This window comes from Strigops habroptila, chromosome 6 (assembly GCF_004027225.2).
Source record: "Strigops habroptila isolate Jane chromosome 6, bStrHab1.2.pri, whole genome shotgun sequence".
NCBI classification, from domain to species: domain Eukaryota; kingdom Metazoa; phylum Chordata; class Aves; order Psittaciformes; family Psittacidae; genus Strigops; species Strigops habroptila.
In genome coordinates this window covers 48,338,828-48,358,273 of record NC_044282.2, presented here as the reverse complement: position 1 = coordinate 48,358,273, position 19,446 = coordinate 48,338,828, and the positions used below count along the sequence as shown (strand labels likewise).

Sequence of the window (19,446 nt, the reverse complement as noted above, 5' to 3'; positions counted from 1 at the left end):
TCTCATTTGGGGGAAAAAATTTCCGTACAAAACCTGGTAATCTATTACTGGATCAGTTTTAAGGGGCAAAACCCTATACTGTATTGTGGAAGTGATAGCATTCTGCAGGTAGTGCTCATGTGCACAGTACAGAATTTCGGGGTTTTTTTCTGTTTACTTTTTTCACCACCCAGAGCACTTGCTAATACTTGGTTATATCAGTCCCCAGTTGTTGCCAGCCTGTGAAAAGTTTGGTCTGACTTGTTTTGCTTGATGCAGTATTCCAGCAGCAATGGGCAGTCCAGCAAAGGCTTAACATTTCTCCCCAGTGAAGTAGTTTGGCAGTGGCCAGGCAGTATTGCTGCCTTGCTCCTGTGACCAGACTGCCACCAGTACCTAAACTGGCTGGTTGAAAACAGGGTTGGGTAGGTCACCAGCGTTCCAGTGGAGAATGCAGGGGAAGTGTGCTCTCACTGGGATGCTGCTGTTGTGCCTTACGCCGCGAAGAGTTAGATCTTAAAACAATACTGGTATTTTAGCGTATGGAAATGCATAGTGAAAGGACTTGTTTCTCCAAGGTTTTCATGGCTGTTGTTCTTCATGATGATTTAAGAAAAGGGCAAACCAGTTTTAGAGACAGACCACATCATTTCTGCTTATCCATTCAGTTGGATTGTGCCAGAATGCTAATGCCATATTTAAAAAAAAAATCAACTTTAATACATTTTAATGCCTAATAAATTCTTTAAGTGTTTTAGAAATTACAGTGGCTATAGTTCATATAACAAACGAATATTGAGCCTTTTCAGGAATATAGCACATGTAAAAGTCTAAAAACTTTAAAACCTGAAAACCCCCCAAATCCATTTTGTTTAAAGCATCTGATTATTAACACTGTAGCATCTTTTAGTTAAATACACTGAAGGTTCTGTTAAGGTAAAGTTTCTCTCTCTGCCTCTTATGGCTGACATATAATCCTGATTTAAAACCCATTGAGCTCACTGGAGGGATGATTCGACTGAGTTTCATTTCTCGTAGCGGTAGCAATTGAGAAGTTTGTACTTAAGGTATTTGTCTAACATCATTCATAACAGAAAGAGATGAATGCTTCTAGACACTGATTCATCCCTTCCCAAAATAAATGCCTAAAATAAGTGAAATGACTCATTTGCTGACAAGGTTTGAGTCGCTGGCTTGCTTTGTTCTAGAGTGACCATAGAAGGAGCTCAGGCAGCGACGCCTAGAGAACAAGTTGATACCTTCTCTGGTTTTGGCATTGCTTAGCTTTAAATAGAGCTATGGGATAGCTGTATAGGGTAATCCTACTGAATTTGGGATACAGTAAAATCCTGCTGTATCTGTTTGTAAATTCAGGTGATGCTGTTTTATTTGATGTTCTGTTCAGCAGTCAAAAGTACTTGGGTTTTTTGGAAAAACTGTTGGCTTTACGTTACTGTCTGGAAAGGGGTAGCAGGAGAGCATAAAACTGCACCTCAGTCAACAAGAACAGCAGCAAACCAGAAGGCATTTAATGTTATGAAATGTACATCTTGGTATCTTCATAACATTGGTACTGAAATTTTGGGGGACTAAACCCAGTAAGGTAAGTGTTCTATAGAATTGAATGACTTGTGAGATAAATTCCCAATGAATACAACATTCCTGGCTTACACGAACACTGACTGACTCTTCATAGTCTGCGATAGGTGAAGGAAGGAACCCATCTACCTTAACATAGTCTTTTACTTAAACAGGTCTAGTGATAACAAATGGAATTTTGAAGTCTTTTATAGAAGTGTGACCCACATTAAACATCAAACCCTCCTGTTGCAGATTACTTGATCTGGCATTTAAGGACTGGGATTGGTCATTTGATGATGTTGATGATATTGATGGTGATGATGATGACGATGTGTTTGATTTCTGAAGAAGTATAAGGGGTAAATTTAAACAGAGAGGAATGGATTTGTTTGCCTTTGACTACAGCATGCTATGTGGGGTTTTGTTTCTCAAAGCAGAGAAAACACAAGATCTCATTTTAATATTTTAAACAGTAAAAATGAGATTCTGTTCATGATGTTGGATTTTTAGAGAAATCATTTTCATTAAAGCAAAGTTGTGGCATTTGACAGTGGTTTTATCTTTCTAATATTAGATGGGTTTTGGGTTGTTTGTTTTTTTTTTTTTCAAAACTCATGTCTGCCTGCCTGAAAAAAACCCTAAATCTGCTGTTGTCGAGTAGTTGCTCACCAGTGGTGCCAACACTGCTAACCTCTGCAGATAATTTGTGAAAGCTAAAAGGGAGATTGTAGCAGTTGGATATGTAGCTGAAATAGAATTGGTATTTGCAAATACTTTTCATTTTTAAGCTTTTAACATAAACTGACTGCTCTATGGCTAGCAGACATGAAATCAACAGAGTGATGCATTTTACTTTTCTACCTGTGTTCTGAAGTGAATTTGACTTGGCTTTTCTTTGCAGTGCTGTGCTTTTTGGGTACCTAACCATGCATTTGAAAACTTATGTAAACAAATGGGATTTGCAGCTTCTGTGATTTGGTTTCCTTGACTGCTTTAGAAGATATGGCTATTTCCTTGATCTAATTTGTCCTGTGGCTTACTTAAATATGCAGAGTGAATGTACTGGAAATAGAAATAACCAAACTGTTCTATGATAACTATTTTGTAGTTTTCAGTGTTTAATCATTTTACATGTTGATGCAATGTTATGTTTACACAGGAAAAAAACCAAACTAAATGTTAAATTCCTAAGGATTCTTTTAAGTAAGGTGTGACTCAGCCTTATAAAAGAATGGGCGATGACAGCAGCAGTAGCGTTGCACCTCAGTTGTCTACTCAGTTATATGAGATACCAGCTCTTGGTGTTTACAATAATGAGCATTATGTTAATTAAATATACTGCATCTTTATGTATTAAAAGCTTACAAATTACTAATCTTTTAGAAGTGACTATTACATTGTGCATATTGTACTTTACCCTCATACATTACAAGGGGGTTTAATCGATTTGGGATCATAATGCATAAGGATGTGCTATCCTTAAGTAACGATGCTGTCGAATGCAGAGAAATTATGTTTTCCCCAAGTATGGTGATGAGCCCATCTTAAATGAAGACTTTGAGGAAGTATATTTGTGTCAGATTTACATTCGTTGCATTTACTGACCAAACTTCCTGCTTCTTTTTCAGCTAACTGCTTTCCATGAATGCAGACACAATTCAAGGTGATAATTTTCTTCCTGTTACAGCAAGACTGAAACATATCCCAAAATATATTAAAAATATATATATTTTCCTGAGAGATTGTGCTATATATATCAGAGGTTTACATTTTTGCTGCAATATAAATTACTAATCTCTGATGGTTTTCCTTTATTCTCCTGAGTGACTGATCAAAAGAGGAATGGTTGGCAAATAGTAAAAGGATATGTTAGGTAACCTTTTAAACTCTGTTCCACAAAAGCTTTCTTGGCAAGACATACACTACATTTCATAAAAGAATTGAGAAGAATGAATATTAAAATGGAAGAAACTGACTTTTCAGCTTTCATAAAGATGCCACCAGCATGTCTGCAAGAGGAAGATCCACCACAGTGATACAGACTGCATCTGTGAGAAGTGACCATTATACTGTGTATATATATTGTACTGTAATACTGCAAGAGGGTTTTAAAAATCTTTCCACTTTATTTTTTTATGCTTATTAATCAGATACCGTTACTTATTGCAGTTGCAACTATGCACTTGTATAAAGCCATAATGTTGAAGTTTATATCATTCATACACGTCTATCAATCAGAAGCTGCATGTCAGTGTTCAGCAGCTAGTACAAGTTTGAAGGATATACTAGTCTCAGCTACGTCATCATGGGCAGTCCTGTTTTACCTGTCTAATTGCCTTAATTTAAATTTTTTTTCCGAGTTTTTTTGCCCATTCTCTCTATTTAAGGAAAAAAGAAGGTTTACCAGCTCTGAGGATGCAGTTTTGCTTTGTGGCAGAAAAAATAGTGCACTATTTTTACACCTACTAAGTATATCAATGTCAGCCTATTTTGAATGTATATCGATTGGTTTTTTAAGGGTGGAGGAAGTGTTGGTTACAGAAACAACATGTGATACCATTGGGAGTTACCTGACCATTTGCTTGTACATGTAACTGCTCATCCAGCCCTTTTTGCAAACCTCAATATTAGTTATTGACTTATATTAACCCTCATTAAGTGCTATGAAACTTCATTTTGCCTTGTCTTTGCATACTCTCCTAGATGTGTTTTTTATTTCTGGAAAACAAGAAAAGAATCTGTGATTATTTTTACATTTCACAACACAATAGCCGAGGACTGTCACAAACTTTAAGTAAAACATACTGTAGGTGTATTTTAAACTTTTAAATCTGGTTCTCTAGCACATAGCTGTAGGCATGGATAATAATTCAGTAGTGTGTCTTGAGAACTGATAGCTGGGAAGAAAAGGCCTCAGAGGCACTTAATCTGACTTTTCTTTTTTAACTTGGAGTTGTACAAAAAATATAATTTATGTGGGCTCATTCACGATGTGTTCATAATTATCCCAGAAAATGCATGTTTTATACAACTACAGTATGCGATGTTAAACATATTGACAGCAAAAAAATGTAGTCTCCTATTTGGTCTCCTTATATATATAAATATATATATATTTAAAATATATATATATATAAAATATTGTGTGGGAGTGCAGTAATTTAAAATATGATCTAACACTTCAATGAAGGAGGACATTTCACTTTAAAAATTGTTTGTTTGTATTTTGTTTTTTAAAGAGTGTTGAAATGTTTGGAAGGATAGGACCATGATTTATTTAACACTATCATGAAAGGTGGACTTGGAAACACTGAAATACTGAAAATTAATAAATATATTTACATTTTGTAACCTCTGCTACAGTTCAGCTTAACAGAGCCAGAATGTATTCAGTCTTCTATTTATGCACTCGCAAAGTAAACTGGTGTTTGTGAGTTCTGAAATTCAAAACTAGAACTTTCGTACCATTTCTGTTAGGTATTATAACCCAGCGCACAGCTACAGTGTTTTTTCCCTGCTTGTTTTGATTTACAGAAGTACAGTATATTTTTAGGCAATGCAGATTTGCATAGAGTACAACATTAAAAATGTATACAGTAAAACTGTTTCCATTCACTGAATGCATAAATATTTTATATATATATATATATAAAAAAAAAAAGTTACATTGTGGGAAGTTCTATCCTTTTCTGAATTGGAGAATATTATATATATATTTTTAAATAAACTATTTGAGTAAGGTAAAATAGTTCCTGAACTTGAGAAGCTGGTAATTAATTGAAGTATTTAAATGTATAGGCAACTGCTGTGGCAGGTACGGGAAAGGCGAGGGTTGCTCAAAAGGAGACCAAGCAAAGCCTGTGTGTGGAGGAGGCACAGGCTCCTCAGGAGTTCTTTTGGCAATCCATCAGGGGCTGGGGCTGTTGCACTTTCTCTCTTTGGCTTGCCCACACCTACTGTGAATCCCTGGGGCCCTGTTAAGCCAGACATTTTAGGAAATGTACTGTATTACCGTATTGTAGCACTCCTCAGTTCTCCTTCATGCAGTTTGTCCCAAAACAAAGGAACAGTAGCGGCTGTGTTGAGCTGCAACGTGGAGATAATTTGCCCAATGGTATGATGTGCGCAAACCTTTTGCCTTCTGGTTTTGTATGCAGGACACAAAAGAGCAGCAAAGCTGCTCTTCTGTTCTTACTTGTCCTTCCGCTCGAGACAGAGCTTCCACCTGCTGATCTGTGGAATGGAAAGAACTCTTAAGCATTAATTCCTCGAAATTATGTTGTTTCCTTATTGTCCAGTGGTAACCTTTTAAAGTCTTTGAGGGAAGAGCGTATTCCTGAACTAAGGAGTATTTGTCTTAGTCACTGATGATTAAACACTTTTTGTAACAGGGCTGTCCCAGCAAAAGTATAATGTAGTGTAAAAACCTGTTTATTTTACCCTGGTGCAAAGACTGGAATTTTTTCCAGGACAGAGATGGTGCTTGCCTCGAACCACTTCCAAGGTAGAATGGGATAGCTGACAACTTTAACTTGAAGGTGTCTATATGCCTGTCTTGCCATCTGGCAGGAAACATCTGAGGTCCCTCTGGACTCGGGTCTCTGAGGCTGCCAAGGTCTTACAGTTGGATCCAGCACATCCGATGAGCTGGCAGGTTCTTGTGGTGATATTTATTGTGGCTCCCAGACACCTATGTGACCTCAACAGCCATCATCCCCAAGAACTCTTTTGAATGTCTTAGAGAACTCTGGCTCACAATCAAGCAAATTAAATTCAGTACAAACCAAGAATTTAATAACATCCTATTTTAAGATTTTTTTCAGCTTGCGTACGTTCCAAACTGGACATCGTTAGACCATTATTAGTGATGAAGGCAACATTTCATGTTCTGCTTCATTTATAAATATGAATCTCGAGTACCAAAGAATCTGGAAAGGGATGGAACAAACGAGCTTGAAAAGAATTAGCAGGGAAGTAATTACTATTTATCATAATAGAAAAGACATGGCTGGGAAACCACCTCATTTAAACTGATTTCCACATCTGTGTAACTCTTCTTTTGTAATAGCTCTTCCTGTGGGCTCTGAGGTGTTATTTCCTTTTTTCTTTTTCCCTATTACGTATGTCCTTAAATGGATAATGATTGTTCAGTCCAGGAAGTGTAATTTTACCTTACTTAAAGGAGCAAATGAAGGCTTTCTACACATTATAAGCTATTTAGGACCTTTTAGCTAATTGTGAACGACTTTCTCCAAAGAGTCAACCTGCTGTAAAATCCAGCTTTGTGCTCTGGCAGTTGAGATGTGACCCCGCTTCCCCACCGCACTCCTTTCTCTCAAACTGTAGTAGTTCAGGTTGGCAGAATCGGGCTATGGAGCAGCTGCGTGCCCAGCATAAGGCAACGGAAGAGGCTCAAGGGTCAAACAGGGACAGGAACTTCCAAGCAGTCCAAGCACTGACATCTTCTGCTGGATTAGCATAACACAGGGAAACAGGTATGTCTACATCATGTGTCTCTGCGCAGAGTGCTAAGGGACATGGAAGCCCGTAGAGTGGTGGAGAGGATGGGTTTGCATTTGTGTGGGATGTTCCTGTTCACTGAGGACAGTTCAGAAATAGGCTTTTGGGAAGAGTAAACTGTACATGTCTTCCACTGTCTGCATCCTAGCTTTCAGACCAGCAACTGTCTTTGTAATCGTGCCCTCACTCTTTTTGGGGGGTAGTGAGTCTCAGAATAAACGTTTCCTCTTACTGTTAGAGGTGTGGCTCAGTGCAGTTTGTAGCTTACCTGCTACCAAATGCACTGTTGCAGCTCATCGTATTCATGGCTGGAGATATTTGGGGTTACCTGGTGGACTGCACTAGAGTTCAGACCTTGTCTTCCCACAGTGAAGAACGCTCACACTTTCTGACAGTCCAGACAGACCCACACTTTCTCACCAGGACGGGAAAGGCCACATTACCTTGTGAGCATGTTGTGAACCAGTGTAGCGAGATAGCGAGTGTGTCACTGGGCACTTGAGCAGGACCTGCCAATGGAGACATGTCACCTCCAGCCCTGGGGATGACAGCCACTTCCTGCCTTACCCACGCCGCAGTAAATCCGCAATGCTGTCTGGCCTTGCCTGCCTTTGGGCTGCTACTGCGTTACGTGGCAAACAACTTGCTGTGCCTGCCCCAATGCTGTTGAATGACAAGTTTAACAAGATTTATCCTCCCTGTGTGTCTTGTCCTTTAACCCAGCTGTGGAGATTATGGTTTATGTACTGGAAAACCACAGGGCTGCGCTCTTGTAGGGCTTGCCCAGGACTTGAGCGTACGTCTGCCTCTCCAAGTGGCAGAAATTGTTCTCTGAGGGAAAAACAGAGTGTGTAGAACTTCTGCTACCTTCTGGTTTGCTCCATATCTCTTGCAGCTTGAATGAGAACTCATGGTCCAGATTTCCAAGTCCCCAAAATTACTTTACCTTAAGCTTGTGAATTACCCAGGCTTGTTTTTTTTTCCTCAGTCTTTTTTCCCAAGGTTTCTAAAATGCTTTATTCAAAATATGTTAAGTAACCTGTAGAGAAGATTTCATAAATACATTTTCAGCATTTTATGATGAAAAAAACCCAATCTGAAGTGCTGATCCTCAAACCGAAAATGGAGGTCTTCATTTTGCTACAGCATCACTCAGGAGTATAAAAGATGTCAGTAACAGAGAGGGCTTGTTACAAAAATCTTTTGCTACATGAATCTTTCTCAAGAGGCGGCTTTAATTAGGTAAATTAGATGGGAAGTGTGTTTTTTTCCTTTTAAGATGCTGGAGCTCTAGCGTTTTGCAGGTCAATACAAGTTTCAAGTATTAAGGTGAAGGCTGCCCATTAATGACCCATAATGAGTATTTAATTTTCTCTCCATATATGGAAACAGAATAAAAATTAAATGTAATTGAACTTAACTGGAAAAATGACATTAATTAGTCATGAAGAATAGCATTTATTAACAAGACCTGGAAGATATATCACATGCCACCTGCCACCATTTAGACCACTTCAGGTATCTTAACACAGCTTTAGTAGAACTAGTAACAGGATATTTGTAGTTACTCTCTCATCCAACATAGAAACATTTATACATTTTACTGGAGCAGTGAAAAGTGTTCATCTCTGAACTTGCTCTCAATAATGTGAGATATGTGAAATCGTGTCCACAGACATACCTCTTCCCATGACTTCCCACTCAAATGGGACCTCACAGAGCAGCTGTGCTCTCTGATGGTGAGGTCTTGGTCTGACTGTGGAGTGTGCTCTGGCACAAACAGCTACTTTTGCTGTTGCAGGGGACATCCCCCTCTTCCACAACAGCCCTGTGATTCAATGTCTTAGAAGGAAAACCTGCCTCAAGTGACATCAGTGCAGTCTGCCTGTAGTTTTCAAGGGTGTCAGGATCAAGGGTGCCATGATTTTAACCTGTCAATCATCAATAAAACTGTAAGAACTCTTGAAATGCCGTATCTTTTCATTTTGGAAAACTAATTTTGATTGTTCTCCAAACAATCAAATTGTTTGGAGTTTTGACTGGAAAGGCATTACTTCCAAAAGCAAAATCCCCTGTTAATAGTTCTCAAGATTTTCCTTTTCCCTTTTTAAATATCATAAAATCACAGAATAGTTTGGGTTAGAAGGGACCTTCAAAGGTCATCCAGTCCATCCCCTCTGCAGTGAGCAGGGACATCTTCAACTAGATCAGGTTGCCCAGAAGCACATCCAGCCTGGCCTTGAATGTCTCCAGGGATGGCACATCAGCAACGTCTCTGGGCAGCCTGTGCCAGTATACATATTGATTAGTATCTGCAAAGTAAAAATTTAAGTGAAGCCTTTATGTTCCTCAGCACACTTAGCACAGACAGGCTAAAAACTAACAGAGCACAGAGCAGTATCACAACTGTGATTGGATACTGGGGAGGAGTCAGTGCCGCACCTAAAAGTGCACGTGTGGCTAGGTCACTCTCCATAGGAACTGCATTCGGGGAGCCTGGGTATCAGTTCAAGAATTCCCACCTGAATGCAGTTTTTAACACTGTTCAAAGTTTCATTAATTACTACACATTCTAGTGTCTGCTGTTCCCAAAAAAGTATGTTCAGTGAATGAGAGCTCAGGTTGAAAAATTAGAATTCAGAGCTGAATTCTTACTCTTATCCTAATCAAAACTGGGTGTATTGAGGAAAGTGACTGTGGGTATCTTGTATCAGCTGTACAATAGTACAGTTGTACTATTTCAGTGTTTCATGTAAGCACAACAGTCCCAGCTGGATTTGTGACTTACTTAGAAAAACACATTTAGAACTTGGTTTTGGATTTGGCCTTGACTTGGATTTTCTTCATCCTAAAATACAGATAGTTAATGTCGAACTAAGTGAGTTGCTTGCAAGAAGACAAACATCTGTTGTTTTTCATGCTCCCAGCAGATGCAGAAAGATGAGTTGCTATGTTGGTGCAAAATTGAAGAAAATTGCTTATATGTAACCAGGAAGTACTGAAGTGATACGAGACTATATAAACATTTAAACATGAAATACCTTGTTCGTTTAGTAAAAAATCCAAAGAAAATGTGATACTAGTGAAGTTTGTCTTAAATGACCAATAAAAATATGCTGCTTAAATTAAGTATCTTATCAGAATTATTTCTAAGAGAAAACAAGCATGACTGTACTAAATATGCTTAGGGTGAATACCAGGCTTAGAGAGAGAGGGAGCTTCCTTGACCTTTCTTCTGTTGTTTAACCTTAATTGTGTCAGGGGTTTTGATGGTAACTGTGGTGTGTGCTGATGAGTGTCTTCTAATCAGTCTTTTTAGTCTTCCTGTACTGCAGGATTGTGGCTGTGACCCAAATATTGAGAATGAGCATGGTTATGAAACGGATGAGAACTAAAAAGGGGAAAAAAAAAAATCTTGTAAGCATAAATCAAAACAGGTCAACTGCGGTCATTTTCAGAGGACAAGCTGTTTTCTAATCTTCATGGGTGTGCAAACAGGCTGGGTCCCATTCTGCAACTCTCTTCAGTCAATTAATTCAGGAACCCAGAAGCTCTCAGAATAAATATAGCAGAGGACAGCATTTAGCACCTTACAACTTATAGCTGAAAATAATATGCTACAGTACCTTCAACAGTACAAGTCTGAGTAGCCTCATATAAATGTATATTTACACAAAAATTAAACTCAGTTTCAGCTCACGTGTCCTTTATAATTGCATGTGTTGTTTACAATAAAGGGATTATTCTCTAGCGTCATCTGTTAAGTTTAGACTTTGGGGAGACAGGAAATACTTGTATCTGTCTGATTTTAATGAGAGGAAATCTGATAACTTAGAAAAAAGCAGTTTTTCGGTATCTTGATTAACTTTCAGAGGGGTTTTTTTAACCAAAATAAGCATAATGTCTGTACCTGTGAGAGCACAATTGGAAGTGTAGGTATAGCTAATACCCATTTGGTAACTGGAATATTCACAGAAATGTGCACAAGATTTAGTTTCAGAAATATGCAATATCTGACAGTTTCATACACATGTATGAAACCAAGAGGAACATGCCAAAGTATTCAGAGTTAGAAGTTAAATGGAAACATTTCCCATTAGAGCAGCACAGCATCAATGTTTGCTACCATCTTTTCCATGCCCCAAAGCATACTGTACTGAATTTTAAAAAGCAGCTGCAAGCAGAGCCAGTTTTACTTTTGAGAGCCAGCTTTTTACTTTCATGGTGTTTTTCTCCCTTCCCTCCTCCTCTAAATACACCTCTTTCTTTGCTTCTCATCAGTGTAAGTATGTAGCAGTGGGCAGACTGGACTTGATAACTGACCTGGACTAAACATCTGCGTGTGCATTATGCCAATTTTTCAGTGAGCCAGTTAACTGCCTGGCCCCACAAACACTTCCTCTGGCCAAGAGAAAGCAGCAAGCACAGGAGTGGAAATGAGCGACTGAGCCAGGGCCTTCCTTTTCCTGAGAAAGCGCCACTTCAACTGCTTGTAAAACCACAGCCTTATTGTGCTGCAGAGGGCTGCTTAAAAAATAAATAAATCCATTCCGGTGATGTTTCTGATGAAATACCAGTTTTGAACCAGAACAAGGAACAACCAAATAAAGTACAATGTGATTTTGTTATTGGTCTTACAACCGCCAAATCTTGTTTTGAACCATTTACTGAAAAATCTGCTGCCCTCCTTAGCTCTTTCAGTTTTTTCAGGATGGTAAGCAGCTCTTATATGAATTTGCTTTTATAACGAAGCCAGATGCAAATTACATATTTTAAGCCAGGTTTTTTTTTATCTTACCAGCCTACTATTTAATTTTCAGCCTGCCATAAACTTTCTGAATGTTGTGCCTCAAACTATTAATATACTAAGCTGAACTTTAGATTTCTAGAATTTTTTACTGCACAAACCCCACAATAAGAAAAAGAAACACTGATTATCTGAAAAACTATCACTCAATTATTACAGTTTAAGTTGTATTTTACTAAATTTATTTATGTATTTAAATATTAAAGATTTTTAATTATTTATTCTGCTATTTTCATAATTAAGTTGATTTTGTAGTGCTTTTGCCTTTTGAAAAAAAAAAATTTTGGACCACTTGTCACCAAGTGATAAGCATAAGCAGGTTTGTTTGCTTTCTCCAGCTTTGTGACTGATGTTTAATCCTGTGCTCCTTTCTTAGAGCTAACTTCTTCCCTCGCTGTGCTAGCATGCCAGGTTCATGATTTGTTCTTCTGAGACCAGACAACTGCATTACCTTGGAAAGACAGGCAATTCAGACTTTACTCACCCCCGAGATCATTCGTTGTCATTATGGTTGTAAATATTCTTGCTGTAAATTGAATGAATTCTTATTAGTGTATTACATATGACACGTTTATAATACCTTAAAAATGATGAAATACCTGTTTTTCAATAGAGGATAATCTTGTACAGTACTTGCATAATAATATACACTGTACAGACATTCCCACTTTTCATGCATCACTCTTGTAGCTTCAGAGATCAAGCTCTCAAAGCTGTGTGACATTGTATTAACGGTCTTTTTTAAATGAGAAAACAACTGATGTAATTAGAATTTTCTATCTATCTCACCGTATTGAATGTGGGCAGAGTTTACTGCTTCTCTTTCTGTTCAGCTCCCTCCTCCAGTAGCTGCTACTGAGCTACACCCACCAAGTTAGCATGACTTGGCCATTGTGAATGTTCACATGATTGCTTTTAGGCTTCTGCAAATATGAGGAATCCAGCTTTCCTGCCCACAACAGATCTAAACATTAATTATTTCACATTTGCAGCATATTAAAACCATTTAGAAAGTTCACTCCATTGTTCAGTGAACATTCCGCAACTCATAATTATGTTTCACACGGAAATAGTTCTGGCATCACTATGTTTTATAGTAAGAACATTATGAACAAGTTTTGTGAATGTGACAACAAGATTTCTGACAAACAGCTGTAGAACAACTGTTCATGCAGACCACTAGCTAGTTAATACATGAACTGTACAAATCACTGTTCTTCGTATGTTCTTAAATTCTCCTCTGTTAAGAAACATATTTACGTGTAGTCACAGTATTAAAGGTATTTAGCAGCACGTGTGTATCTATTTGTAGATGACTTTTCAGAATTAGTGTTGTCTAACTCAAAATTTAGTACCTTTTCATGCTGGATCACTAGTAATTTTAGTAAATCCCACAACATTGAAATTGTTTCTTTGTAAAGACACTCCTTCAGTTATTTCAACTGTATCAGGTTGCCTTGACAATATTTGCATGTTTTTTAAGTGAAAATGTCATTGGTGTCAATGATAAAACTTGATTTCAAGAGCTTGTGTTGTATGCAAGTCCCAGAAGTCGGCACTACGGGAAACTCCATTAGGCAAGATTTTTACCTACTATGACTGAGTGAAGACCTACTGAATGAGGCATTAGGAGGCATTTAAAAGAGGAAAACTCAGTGATTCGCACCGAGCTGCCCATCGCTTACTTGCACAGGTATATGCAGACATACTCCAGGTCAAGGCGCTGACTTGTCCAGAATCTTTTGTCTCCCAGAGACACCGCAGCTGAGCCAGCTTACTGGCCGCACTGATGAATGTGCACAAATTCTGAAAAGCAGATTAACAAAAAGGAGAAAGAACCTCTGCCTCCGCCACTGCACTACCTGAGTATGTAACTTCCCAAAAAACAGGACTAGGTTTTCATTTAGAATAAAAAAATATTTTATCAGTATTTCCCAACTCAAGCCTTTCAGCTTCTTAGTAAGGAACCATGAAGCAAAAAATGGAAGTTGCCAGAAGCAAGAGACCAATTTCTAAGGTACTGCCCAGAAAGAAATTCAAAGAAAGAGCACAATTGCTACTGCTGTTGGTAAATGCTTGAGAGAGGCAAATACAGTAAGAAGCAAACAAAGAAAAAAGCCTCTCAACCTGCTACATAAAACTGTTTATACAAGTTAGCTAAAATGAGACCAGTCTAGTCTAAACAGCAAAGTTGATTTAGACCATCTGTTACCATTATGTCTGGCAAACTAAACCATCAAAAAATGAGAAAACTGACAAGAATGTGCGGAAAATCAGTCCAATTGGTGGGGGAAGAAATTAAGGGAACAGACTATCCACTCTGTCATCCTTTTAAGGTGGATTTTGCAAAGGCAGCAGGTAGAGGGGACCTCCACATGCCCAGATTTCCCTTGCAAATAAGGATCGGTGTTAGGCTTAGAAGCTTTTATCCCCATTTTTATTGTCTTTTGCATTAGCAACTCCAGTTCATCTCAATTCAGTTTTAACTCTCTTCTGATTAAAAGGGGAAAAAAATCTTTAACCTACATAGGGCATTATCAGATGATACTTTTCTTGAAAAATTCTAGGCCTAAAGGGAAAAAAGATCTTGTGAAATATTTAACATTCCCTATATCAAATGCTTTGACTGATGCTCTGTTGTTTTCCTCTCGTGGTAAAGGTTTACTAATCAGGATTATGACATTAGAACTAAAGAGGCAATATTTCTTCACCAGCTTAAACCTTTGCTAGTTTTAATTAAGGCACCACAATTAACAACTTTACCTCAGAACATATTTCCCCCCACCCACCCGAGTCTCTGTTGTCAGTGCTACTCACAGAAGTGAGAACCAGCTGTATTTGAAAACTGGTTGGTTGTTCTGAAAGCTAACCTACATGATGAATTCTTCTAAGGACAAACATAAGGAAAGATTTCACTGATGAAGATTTCCAGAAAAAAAAAGTCTTTATTTCATATGAGGACCTAATTTCAAATAATCATGCAGCACTTACCAAGGCCAGGTCTATTATCCACTTCCGCAGTGTTAGCATATACCAGCCCCCCCAGAATCTTACATTATGTTAAGTTTCATAGCACTGAAAATTCTAGGATTGCAAAACTGCCTGGGGAATTAGATTTTTTTAAACACCTAGAAAAAATCTTATTGAAACTTCATACGACTATACAATCTACATAAAACATTAAGCACTGCTTGAAACACTAAGTATTCCTATTTTTCACGCTGTCTTTGGTTGAACAGTGCCTGGAGTTTCTCCAGACCTGCTCCAAAGCACAAGAATTGAGATTTAAAAAAAAAACCCAAACACTGCTGTGTTCATCATAGAAAGTACAATCTGCGTGGGTAGGAATCAAAGAAAAAAGCTTCATCATTTCCACCCTGCATCTCTAGCAAAGATGGAAGAATTGGTCTTACTCCTTACCAGTTGTGGTCCTTCTAAAGCACAGCTGCATATAAAGCTTATGTCTTGTAGAGATTAGAAATCAGCATGTGAATGTGGAATGCATGTGGAAGAGTGGCTGAGAATTATTTACAACAGTAGCACAAAACAAATGATGACATCATCGCTGTTATGCAAAGAACTACCAGACAAGCTACATGCACCAAAATTCCCAGATTTCAAAGGATACGTGACTGCATAGAACAAAGCTCGTTTCTTGTTTCCATTGAAATGCAGAATACACAAAAGGAGAATGACGTCTGAAATAAATAAAAGACTGCTTGTCACAGAAGGGAGGGAAGGGTCCAAATGCACCACTGGGCACAACATCTATGGAAACTTGTATTTTACAGGTTTTTGTCTCTCAAATTCGATTATGTCCAAAACACTGCAACCTCTAAAATGAAGCTTTTCTTAAGAGTCTGAAGTGTTTATAATGTTTCTCTCCCAATGTGAAGTCACTGGATAAAGGATGAACTTACTTACACTGCAACTCCATGTGTGTATCAATTAGATCTTTCTCTTCTACCCAATAATCTATTTTCATAAAATTTGTAAGAATTCAATTACATTGGAGATATTCATTCCCTCTTCCCCCCAACTCCAGCTAGAATTGGTCAACAGATTAACATCACTGCACTGGAGTATTGCACCTACATGAAGAGCCTTCGAGTGCTGAATGAGCCCTGTTTTATTTCCAAAACATGGCTTAAAAGATTACCTTGTGCAATGATGATGGGATATTCCAGGTATGTCTGCAGAGGGTAACCATAATAGATCTGGTACCTCAGAAACACAAGGAAGCTGAACAGAAAGACACAAAATAGCGTGACTGCATGAAGAAGCAGGACAGATCCTTCACAACTGCTTTTTTACTGTTTTGGTTGTGCCAAAAGGCTCCAGATAGGTGTAGCACCTGCTGTCAAATTGATCAAACGAACATGGAGACAAAGTACAAGGCTGATGATTCTGTAGTCTACTTCTGTCGCCCTCAGAGTAAGATGTAGAGAGCTGCCCACACTTCTTGTCCAGGTCTTCATGTCACAGTGTGTAAGGTGTAATTTTATTGATTACAACTGATGACAAAGAAAGACCAGACCTAGAAGATACCTTCACTTTTCAATTGCCTTGGCACGTCTGCGATAGCTCTTGATTTCTTTATGTTTGTAGCTCAATCTATACATTCAGCAAGTTTACAGGAACAGAAAACATCTTCCAAGGTGTCTAGACCGCACTGATTGCCCAGTGTAGCTGCACTGCTCAGACTAAGAGCCCGCTCTTTACTGCACCAAACAATGGCAGTTCTCCTTCCTGACATTCCACAATACAGTATCTAAAAGGAACTTAATTTTTATGACATTTTCTTTACTTTCTTCAACTTTCATGCAAGTCTCAGTTTATACCAGTGGCCCCAGAACCCCTTGCAGCTAGACTCAATGTTTTTAAAAGTTGTGGGACAAACAGCCTGCTAAATAAACAAACAGTCCTAATAGAGGTTTAAAAAAAGCTTTGCTGCAACTCTTTCAAAATAGTTCTGCCCAGAGCAGGTACAGATCCTGCAGTGGCGTGGGTACTGTGGTTATCACATAGGTGTTGAGGAGATACTTATGGCTTCTCACTGCTCATCTGAAACATTCTTATAAAGGCTTTTGAATGCACACCAACTCACATGAATCATTTTAAAATGGTACCACTGCTTTCTGGCTGGGCTGTGCGGTTGGTTAGCTCTGCTGGAACTAGAATTTAGTTCACTACTCTGAGGTGTACTAAGGGTAAAAAGCAACCACAGGGGTTCAGTGCCATGGAGAAATGTGGGCTACGAACAGCCACAGCGGAGACCAAGGCAATTCTGCACGTCTCCATGTAGACGGGTGTCTGTATGCCCAAGCAGATGAGGCACGGGCACATTCAGAAGCAAAGTGCCATTTTTGTGAGGTGATTTTTCTGAATAAAAAGCCCTTTCTTGGCTTGGTGTGGAAAGCTAGCTGCCATTCAGCTAGATGTTCTGTCCACCTCCACCTCTCAGTTTAGCAAACACAAGGCTCTTCAAAGTATTTTCTCTCGCGTGCTTGTACCCACACTTGAATCATAGAACGGGCAGGGATGGAAGAGACCTTAAAGATCACACAGTTCCAACCGCCCTGCGATGGACAGGGACACCTTCCACTATACCGGGTTGCTCCAAGCCTCGTCCAACCTGGCCTGGAACACTTCATGTACATGAATGCACATGTACATGCAGTTTATATCTTTTCATTCCATGCAATCCTCTTTAAGCAAGATTTAATAAGCCTAACACATGTAAGCTTATTACAGACTGACAAATCTTAATAGTTGGATACGGTTTATAATTTTCTTAAAGAATGACTATGTTTTACATATTCAGATGAGAGAAGCCCGTCTAACTAGTACAATTACCTGCACAACATGGCACACGGACCATTTAATAACCTAAATACATGACATAAACCAAACAGTAGGTGTTGTCTCCAGCTACACTGGCTGTCTCACTCTGGTTTTGGGCGAGTTAAAAAAGACGAGTTTCCCTTTAGCAACAGCACGGAAACACTTTAAAACGGATAGTTTCTCCCCCAAAGAGCTTGTATGCCCAACGACGGCAGGACGCAGCACACGCACACCCCAGCCGTACCGTGAGCGGGCAGGCTCAGCGGAGGTCGGCCGTGAGTTACAGAAAGCAGCAATTTTAAAGCCGAAGAGAGCGAGGGCTGCTCTCCGCCCCCTCCGACCACACGCTCAGCACACTCCCGTGCGCGGCCCGCGCTGTGCCTGCCGCAGCCGAGCGCCCCGCCCGCCGCTGAAGTAAGCCCCGCCGCGCGCCCCCTGAGCTGCGCGCGCAGCCCCCGCGCAGGGAGGGGGAGCCTCCATGTTGTCCCCGTCTCCCCCGCCCCCCCCCCGCCCCGCCGCGGCCTTACCCCGCCAGCTCCAGCAGCAAGCTGCCCGCGCTGACCCCCCGCGCCGACCCGGCCGCCAGCACGGCCGCCAGCTGCGGCAGCTTGATCACGGCGCACACCGCCCAGGTGCTCCAGTGGGCCAGGTTCAGCAGCGTCGGCGCCATCCTGCTGCGCTGCACACTCGCGGCAACCCGCAGTGAGGAACCCGCGCCGCGTGGCGGGGTGTGGCGGAGAGCACGGCCCGGCCCGGCCTCAGCCGTCACGGAACGCTCATGGCGCCCGCACTGCCCGGGGCGTGGGGCGTGGGGCGTGGGGCCCGGGGACCGGAGCCCGCCCGGCCTGTGGGGAGAGGAAGGCCGGGCTCGGCCCGGCGGCCGGCGTCTCAAGCGCGGCATCAGCCCCGGGCCTCGCCGAACCTCAGGGCGGCTCTTGGCAACCCCGGGGAGGCCGGTGCGGTTTCCTCAGGAAGGGGGAATGCTTCCTGCAGCCGCCGCCGGGCGAAGGGGCCGGCCGCCCGCCAGTCCCCGTGCTGCCCAACGCGGCGGGGAGCGGGTGGGTGCGGGAACCGGGTCTCCCGGACCGTCTCCGCACCGCTGGCTGTGGCCTACCCACAGGTAACGATCCCCAGCGTCGGGGCCGAGGAGCTACGAGCTCCAGGTTGAGAGCGTTGGGCCTGGACTTACTCGTTATTACCTGAAATAAAATCCACAAACCAGCAATCATCATATGCTGTGTTGGTGTTAATGGTTGGCCGAGGGTTGTGTTCACATGGGGTGGTGTAGATCGGCTCTTGGTTTGGTGCTACAGGCTGGATTTCAGTTTTCTGCCACGAAGTGGAGTCACCTGTGCTTCAGCTCCCGTGGCTTCAGGTCGCGTTGTGGTGCTGGTTCCTGCAGCAGCGATGGCATAGCTTTGACAGTGGTGTTTCTGGTTGCGCAGAAGGAAAGTTAAGCAAAATTAAATGTTCCTGAATGCTGGACTTGACAGATTATCAGAGATGGAGCAACTTCACGGGAATACACACTTACCCACCATACACAGTTATACACAAAATTAGTAAAGCACAGTCTTAGAAACTTCTGTACTCGTCAGCTTGTGAGAACTGAACAAGAGCAGTTATCCAAGGAATATGCATTTGTACTAATCATGCACATACAGAATCTTGGCTCTTTCATGCCAACATACGACTAAGACAACTCAAGAGTGTCA

At 40.6% G+C, this 19,446-nt stretch overlaps 2 protein-coding genes across 3 annotated transcripts in view; one reads left to right on the top strand and one right to left on the bottom strand.

Moving 5' to 3' along the window:
* Positions 1–4,515, top strand: part of ROCK2 (Rho associated coiled-coil containing protein kinase 2) — a 100,205-nt gene extending 95,690 nt beyond the window's left edge. The window contains exon 32 of one of the 2 annotated variants that reach the window (XM_030489267.1): positions 3,189–4,515. In XM_030489267.1, the coding sequence (XP_030345127.1) occupies positions 3,189–3,192 (4 nt within the window). In that variant the 3' untranslated portion in view covers positions 3,193–4,515. Of the gene's footprint in view, positions 1–1,812; positions 1,994–3,188 lie in introns of those variants that run through there. The other variant, XM_030489268.1, reaches the window with a different exon arrangement.
* On the bottom strand, positions 2,657–19,328 carry SLC66A3 (solute carrier family 66 member 3). Its single transcript, XM_030489269.1, has 8 exons — positions 19,270–19,328; positions 18,259–19,164; positions 16,047–16,129; positions 15,516–15,585; positions 14,879–14,936; positions 13,573–13,693; positions 12,372–12,413; positions 2,657–10,471 (listed from the first exon to the last, which is right to left on the bottom strand). Exons 2-8 carry the CDS (start codon positions 18,630–18,632, stop codon positions 10,383–10,385), a joined length of 837 nt encoding a protein of 278 aa, XP_030345129.1. The 5' UTR covers positions 18,633–19,164; positions 19,270–19,328; the 3' UTR covers positions 2,657–10,382.
* Between the last annotated feature and the right edge of the window lie 118 nt (positions 19,329–19,446).